The 8648-nt window shown below is 38.9% G+C and overlaps 1 protein-coding gene across 1 annotated transcript; it reads left to right on the top strand.

Annotated features, from left to right (window-relative positions):
* Nucleotides 1-7654: 7654 nt before the first annotated feature.
* LOC118890430 (60S ribosomal protein L22-like) lies at nucleotides 7655-8103 on the top strand. The gene has a single exon (XM_036843279.1). The coding sequence runs from the start codon at nucleotides 7661-7663 to the stop codon at nucleotides 8045-8047; it is 387 nt and encodes a 128-aa protein (XP_036699174.1). The 5' UTR covers nucleotides 7655-7660; the 3' UTR covers nucleotides 8048-8103.
* Nucleotides 8104-8648: the final 545 nt, after the last annotated feature.

Genomic DNA, 8648 nt, shown 5'->3' with positions numbered 1-8648 from the left:
TTACATAAAATATAAGAATCTTGCAATTCTCCTAGTTCTATTTACTCAACTACAGTAGTCTCCCTGCCCACCCCTTCCACCCCCCATTATCCACAGTTTCGCTTTCCATGGTTTCCATTATCCAAGGTCAATCACAGTCCAAAAACATTAAATGGAAAATTCCAGAAACACAGGCATACCTCATTTTATCGTGCTTTGCTTTATTGCATTTCGCAGATATTGCATTTTTTACAAAATGAACGTCTGCAGCAACCCTACATTGAGCAAGTCTATCGGCACCATTTTTCCAATAGCATTTGCTCATTTCGTGTCACTGTGTCACATTTTGGTAATCCTTGCAATATTTCAAACTTTTTCATTATTATTACATTTGTTATGGTGATCTGTGATCAGTGATCTTTGATGTTACTATTGCAAAAAGATTATGACTTGCTTAAGTCTCAGATGATGGTTAGCATTTCTTAGCAAAAAAAGTATTTTTTAATTAAGATGTGTACTTTTTCAAGACATAATGCTATTGCATACTTAATAGACTATAGTATAGTGTAAACATAACTTTTATATGTACTGAGAAACCAAAAAGTTCATGTGACTCACTTTATTGTGATTATTGTGGTGGTCTGGAACCAAACCCACAATTCTCCGAGGTATGCCTGTAAACAATTCATAAGTTTTCAATTGCACACCATTCTGAGTAGCAAGAGCCATCCTGCTCCATCCCACCTGAGACATGAATCGTCTTTTTGTCTAGAATATCCATGCTGTATATGCTACCTACCTGCCCATTAGTCACTTAGTAGCTCTCTCAGCTATCAGATCTGCTGTCGTGGTATTGCTCTGCTTGTATTCAAGTAACCCTTATTTTACTTAATAATGGCCTCCAAGAACAAGAGTAGTGATGCTGGCAATTCACATATGCCAAATAGAAGCCGTAAAGTGCTTCCTTTAAGTGAAAAGGTGAAGAGCCTAATGCTATGTCATAATGCTTGTGTCATTCACCTCACTTCATCTCATCATGTAGGCATTGTATCATCTCACAGCTCCCAAGAAGGTGAGTACAGTACAATAAGATATTCTGAGAGAGAGAAAGACCACATTCACATAATTTTTATTACAGTATATTGTTATAATTGTTCTATTTTATTATTAGTTGTTAATCTCTTAGTGTCTAATTTATAAATTAAACTTTATCATAGGTATGTATGTATAGGAAAAAAACACAGTATGTATAGGGTTAGGTACAATCTTCAGTTTCAGGCATCCACTGGAGATCTTGGAACATATCCCCCCAACCCTTTTCCTTTATTCTATACTCTATTCCTTTATTCTACAGTTGTCATGTGAATTTCATCTATATATATATATCAATCATAAACTCTACAGTAAACATTATAGGTTTTGCTTTAAATAGTTCTATTTGTTTTAAAGAAATTAAGAGGTAAACTAGTCTTTTATATTTACCAATATATTTACTATCTTAAGCATGCCTCACTCCTTCCTGAAGATTCAAGTTCCCTCCAGTTTCAAGTTTCTCTCCAGTATCATTTCCTTTTATCTCAGGGAGAACTTCCTTTATCATTTCTTTAGTGCAGGACTGCTGCTGATGAATTCTCTTAGCTTTCTTTTATCCCAAAATATCTTTAATATATATTCATTCTAGAAGAATATTTTTGCTGGATGTAAAATTCAGGGTTGACAGGTTTTTTCTTTATTTTTTTAAGCACGGCAAAGATGTTGTTCTGCTATTTTCTGACCTCTGTAGTCTGCAGTTATTTAAATTAGTGTTCCCTTGTATATAATATATCAGTTTTCCCTGGCTGCCTTGTTTAATATGTGTCTAATCATGATTTTCTTATATATCCTGCTTGGGGATCATTGAGTTTCTTGGACCTGTAAATTTATGTTTTTTTAACCAATTCTGAGAAGTTTTTGGCTATTATTTCTTCAAACATTTTTTCTGCCTTATTTTTTCTCTCCTCTCCTTCTGAGACTCCAATTATACATATATTAGACCCTTTGCTATTAATTCACATCTCTGAGGCTCTGTTCATTCTTTCAATCTTTTTTCTCTCTTCATCTATCTTCAAGTTCATTGACCCTTCTCCATTGTGTCTATTCTGCTCTTAAATCCATCCAGTATTTGTTTTGTTTTAGCTATCATAATATTCAATTCTAGAATTTTCATTTGATTTTTTAAAATATTTTATTTTTCTTTGCTGAGCTTTCCTATCTCATTATTACAAGTATATTTTCCATTACCTTATAGTGCATAGCTATAATAGCTCCTTGTCTGAGAATTCCAACATCTAGGCCATCTTCCATTGATTGCCTTTTTATTTGAGACTGGATCACACTTTATATGTCAAATAACTTTAGATGGTATTCTGAACATTGTAAATGTTATGTTATGGAGGTTTTGGGTTCTTTTGCTAAACTTATTCTTGCTATTTCTGATGTCGTTTTGAATGGAATTATTTCTTTAATTTCATTTTCAGATTTTTCAATGAGAGTATATGAAAATACATGGGTATTTTTGAGTTAATTTCATATCCTGCAAACTTCCTAAGCTTTCTTATTAGCTCCAGTAGTTGTTTTATAGATATTTTAGAAGCTTCTGTATACATGATCATTTGTCTGTAAAAAAAAGACAGTTTTACTTCTTTTCCAATTTGTTTACCTTTAATTCCTTTTTCTTATTGCACTGACTGCAACCTCCAGTATGATCTTGAATGAAAGTGGTGAAGGTGGACATCCTTGCCTTGTTCCTGCTCTGAAGGGAAAGCATTCAGTCTTTCACTATTAAGTATTGTTTATAGATATATTTGTAGATTCCCTTTATCAGCTTGAGAATGTTAATAATTCCTTAAGTTCAGGCATCAGGAAAGAGCCAGGGCAAAACACAAAACAAAGTGGGATCTGTAAGGAATCTAGAATATCATCTCTGGTAGAAGCTGTCAGAGACAGCGGCCAATGACCCTATGTGGTAAAATGAGATGGTATAAGGTATTGCTCACTTCTTTCCCTTCTATATCCGAGTAGGAAAGAGCTGTCACAAAGCCCCCACCCTGAAAGTCCCCTTCTGGGCCAGTCTCCAGTGCTGCTAGTGTTGGTGGCATCATCTGATGACTCCAGGAAGTAGATGAATGAGATGCATGAAGGAAGGAATCAACAGAGAAGAGGGCTGGCTTATCAAGGGGGATAAGTCTTCAGGACTAGTAAATGGAATTCCTGTGGAATACAGGCTTGAGTTTGACAATAACACCATCCACTCAGATGTCACCACAGTCACTGCTTGGCTAATGCAATGTGTCCTTAACTGATTTTTTATATCCTTCTCTATCCCTTTGCTAAGAAGAGCCAAAGAATCTTACTGTTCTATGAAATCTCCCTCTGGAATCAGGCAGAATTTAGGAAAAATGGCCTGACACTAGGGGAATTTGAGCAGTCTAATATCATGGGGCATTTGGAATAGTATGCTGGCACCTAAGGTTTTTTAACTCCCTGAGTTGTGGTTTAAACAACCCAATTCAGAGTTAGACATCACACTAGAAATTAGTAATACATTGGATAGAAAAAGCCTTACTACTATTAGGTGGAAACCTGATTTCAAAAAGCGATCCCAGATCCCATCCCAGGCTTTTTGAAAAAAAGATTCTTTTCTACATGGTTTATATTAGTAATACAATTATGATAAAATTATTCCTTAAAGACTTAGGGTTTGGCTCATCTATGAAGAAAACGAGACCCTTTTCCAAGTTGGTATCAAGTTATAGCCTTCTAAAGTAATTTCTTCTCAAATGTAAATCACCCTTGACAACAGGTTTCTGGATCCAGAGATGGAAACTATATGATCAGGTTTCCTTAAATGTCCCAGATTATATGTGAGTTGAGAGAGAGTTTAGAAAGATTAAATGATACACAACTTCATAAATTACAGACATGGAGGAGCCCTCTGTCTCCCAAATTTCAGTATTACTGGATCCTGCTTGTTCACAGGTCTACATCAGAGAGGAAGAGAGTATTAGAAAGAACATGGATTTTGGAGTTAGGCATTCCTAGGGATTCCACCTCCATCACTTATGAACTATCGATAGCTTTGGGGCAAGTTGCTTTATCTTTATGAATCTCACTTTTCTCATCAGGATTCTAGTGACAATTTAAAAAGATGATGTTTGTAAAGCATCTGGCACACAGCAGGGTTTCTCTTTGTCATCTTCTCCATCAGGAGCTCTGTCATCTTTTAAATGTCACCCATATGGTAGCATCTGATGGTTCCAATGGAGAATAATTAGACTCTGATCAGGAGGTCCATGCTTGGACACAAATCAGTGAAATGGTGCTTTGGGGACTCTTGGGTAACCTGTGTCCGCTGGACACTTGTCTTTGACCTTTGTTTTCTTCTACAATTTGAAACTACTGTAAGTCACATTTTTGATGTCCTTCTCCTCTTCCTACCCCTCTCTCCTCCTATTCCACTGTCTGTCCCCAGTGCATCCATATGGTATGCTTTTAAAAATATTAGATTTAGTCCCCACAATCTACCAATTTACTTGATGGTTTTAAATTCTTTTTTAAAAGCTATGCTTTAACAAGAGACAAGTCTAGAAAATTTAATTCAGTACATCTTCCAAAGCACATTCAAAATTACTTTAAATGTCTTGCCTATAATCTTTTAAGAACAAAGTAGGGTATAAATAAATAAAAAATAAGTACATATGGCTCTAAATAGGTCAAGAAAGTCATACAGAAGGATCATCACTGTTCTAAAGACATCTACTGGGACTCATCTATTGGATTACTGTGCCCCAGATTAAAACTTACCGGAGCTATTGGTGGGGTGCAAAATACTTCTACCACTAAACCACTGAGTCGTAGGACCCAAGAGTTTGGAGAAATCTTGAGATCATTTAGTTCAATATCCTACCCAAACCTACTATTACATCCTTTATAGATTAAGTAATAACAGTGATAATAATGTCAAACACTTACGTGGAGTTTAATATGTGTTTTCTAATATTAATTTATTTAATCTTCATAGTAACCTTGTGAGGTAAGTAGTAGTATAGTCCCATTTTACATATGAGGAAAACTAAAGACAGAGAGAGGCACAGATGACCATCCAACCTCTGCTTGAACTTTTACTGCCTGACAGTTCCATTATGGAAGGGCTGTACTTGTAGAAATTTAAAGTTCCCCTTAAAAAAGTTAATCTCGAAGATCTTCCTCGCTAACAACTCCAACTCATTTTCATTCAATCTGAGCTATTTCTTCTTCCTCCCAGATGATAAGAATTCCCAACCCAAACTCAGCACACACTTTTAGTCTATTGCCCTCTCTACATGACAGCAGTGTTTTCCAGAAAGCATCCCTTGGCATCACTCTAAAGGTTATTGCCTGAATTACAAATTTACCTTTGCCCTTTGCTTCATGGAAGGCCCCAGTTACCACATTCCTTCTTCCTAAGGTCCTAGAGCTCTAGGCAGACAATAATTCAGGCCTCTTTAACAAGCAGGCAGTGGTTCTGCTGTCCAGGGACAGCAGTCAATAAACATGCTGTGCCTCCAACCCCCCCAGCCTCCACTAACCTCTGAAACTAATTACCTTGCTAACTGCAGAGGCTGTACAGCCATGCTAATGAGCTGCTGGACGATGGCATTTTTTGCTCTCAGAGGAAAAGCCACAGTGCGCCAGCAGGGATGGGAGCCTCCTCGGGTCAGCTCTCCTCTGAGACTCAGCTCCAGAAATTCTCAGAATATCACTTAGCAGGGATATGGACTTGGACGTGAAATCCCCTAGTGCCGAACACGTCCGTTAATTAGCATTCAGAGAAATAAAGAAAAATGAAGATTTAAAGGTCACTGCATTAGCATTTCACCCCATTTCTCAATAGCTATTTGTGTACACTAATTTTCCACTCATTTCTCCTATTAATCACTGTCTCTATGGAGAACTTGGCCAAACACATTAGCAGACATGCTTCCTGGTGGCCATATTCTTCTCTGTAAATAATAATAAAAGAAATCACTGTTTATTTGCTCAACTTTAACATTTTTATGTGAAAGAGAATTATGTAGGTGGTTAAACATTTCAGCTCCCACTGAAAAGAATGCAGACAGAATTTCTTGTTTCTCGGCAAACCAGGATCAGTGTCAGTGTCAGGCTTTTTTTTTTTTAAAAACACCAAAATCTGGCCAGTTAACAAATTCTCTCTCTAGAAGAATCTCTTTTTACAAAAGACCCAGTAGTGATAGACTCTTTTCCTGTGTGAGCTGAGGAGAAGTCATCAAAATGTTCCAGTTGCAAAGAACACAATATGTTATTTAGATTTTAAGTTTGTCAGAGTCCCTGAGAAAGTTCTGGCAGCAGGTTGGAATTCAGTAGCTTCTGGTCACCATACCTGCACTGCCCCCACCATCTGCAATAACCTGAAAGCTCTTACCTCGAAAGAGCTCCTTTCCTGTGAACATTTAGCACTGTTTTGGTTCTACCCTCACTGCCCTGCTCTCCTAGAACCAAAGGGCCAACGTCCCTGGATGGATGGGAGGAGGACAAGTTCCCCAGCGGAGCCCCCAGTTCCCAAGAGCTCAGAGAAGAGAGAGCAGCCACACGTTCCTTTCAGGAGGTCTTCGAATGCACTGCTTCTTCAACCCCTGCCCTTCATGGAAAACATTTTACTCCTTATTATGGAAAAACATCGTCAGAGAAAATCTTCCCCAGGTGCTTTCTTTGCAGGGATATCTCTCAGAGTCTGAGGGGTTAGGAAACTGCTCCTCAATCATTATGACCAGTGACAGCAGCCTTGAGCTGTGGCAGCCAGCAAAGTGTATTACTGTTTCCTGCATATTCACACTGTATTTCTTCAGTATTACACACTCACATACATCAAGTACAGAATGTTCCTAAAGCTGCTGGGAAGAGGAGCTAATGTCCTGACAATTCATCTCTGAAATTTTTTTTTTTCAGCAAGCAGCCAAAAGTCTTATCAAACTAGCAGCTGTAAAGGTCACGTGGGAAATCTGTCACCATCTTTGAATAACTTCTTACGTGCAAGTGGAGAATACACTGGAAAAAGGGAAAGGAACTGATGCTTCTTCGTAGATGTCAAGCTGAAAGGCATGATGAGTCCTTCCTGTGCATGGTGACAGTACCTCCTCCTTCCCTGCCTCTCCACTCACCTGTTGGCATCACCCGTTTAATGCCAATGTTTATAGTAATAAGAGCAGGTCATAAGAGCATTATTGATGCAGTGGCTTTCATAGAGCAGAGTGATACCCAATGAACTCTGTTATTATAAATATAATAAGCAAGAAACTTGGAAGAAAAAAGACAGGGGCATTTAAGGTCACCAGAATGTAGTCAACCCAACAGCAGAATAAAGTGGAAGTGGCTGTGCCTCAATCTCCTTGGTCAAAAAGACAAGCTTACAGTAAGAAGTGTATCCAGGACAGGCTGGCACTTAACTGAACCACACCTACAAATACATAGGATTGACAAAGAGTCTGAGCACAAGAATTATGATGGACAACGTGATGCTTCTGGTCCTTGGCTGGCACGCTAAGCTTTACGTGGCAGAAGAATCCATCACCAGATGCAAGCATTGGGTTCTCTGAGTCCTTATGTGACCTTACCTTCCCCATCTGGGATCGCCTCCGCTGCGGCGATGGCGCCAGTGAAAAAGCTTGTGGTGAAGTGGGGCAAAAAAAAGAAGCAGGTCCTGAAGTTTACTCTTGACTGTACCCATCCTGTAGAAGATGGAATCATGGATGCGGCCAATTTTGAGCAGTTTCTTCAGGAAAGAATCAAAGTGAATGGAAAAGCTGGGAATCTCGGAGGAGGTGTTGTAACAATCGAAAGAAGCAAAAGCAAGATCACTGTAACTTCCGAGGTGCCTTTTTCCAAAAGGTATTTGAAATATCTCACCAAAAAATATTTGAAGAAGAATAATCTCCGTGATTGGTTACGCGTAGTTGCTAACAGCAAAGAAAGTTACGAATTACGTTACTTCCAGATTAATCAAGATGAAGAAGAGGAGGAAGATGAGGATTGAAACTCAGTTATCTGGAGTATTTTGTATGAATTCTTAAATAAAATTTAGGAAACAAAAAAAAAAAAAAAAAAGAGCTGGGGTCATAGAAATAGTGGTAGAGCTGGGGTCATAGAAATAGTGATGCTTCACGTGTCACAGGCTATTCTCTACTCCCCTGCAGAGAGCTTCCAAGCACCACCGGGAGTCCCCAGGAATGCCTGTTCTGTGCTCATCAACAAGCTCCCTTCTGCTGGCCCTGCACTTGCTCTGCTTAGAGCTGGACTCCAGGGAGTCCGCTGCCACCACTCACTGCACCACCACCAGCACCCCGACCTTCCAACGACGCCTGGCTGTTGGGGGGTTTATGGCAAACTGAACTGGACAACTTCCCTCCCACTTCAGTAACATTTGCTAAAGCCACACTTTCTGACATCTGAATATTTATAGTTTTAACATAACAGCTCTTCTAGTTCTTACCAACAATCCCCTCTCCGCTTAGGTTCTGGGGGGTATCAGAATCCAGCAACACACAATACATAGCGTGTCCTTGGAGTCACTGCACTCCCCAGTGGGTCATGTCAGCATGCCTGGCTCCCTCTTCCCTTTGGATAAGTTCTCTCCA

Source organism: Balaenoptera musculus, chromosome 2 (assembly GCF_009873245.2).
Source record: "Balaenoptera musculus isolate JJ_BM4_2016_0621 chromosome 2, mBalMus1.pri.v3, whole genome shotgun sequence".
Classification (NCBI taxonomy): domain Eukaryota; kingdom Metazoa; phylum Chordata; class Mammalia; order Artiodactyla; family Balaenopteridae; genus Balaenoptera; species Balaenoptera musculus.
Note: the sequence above shows the minus strand (reverse complement) of the source record. Positions and strands in the feature narration are given on the sequence as shown.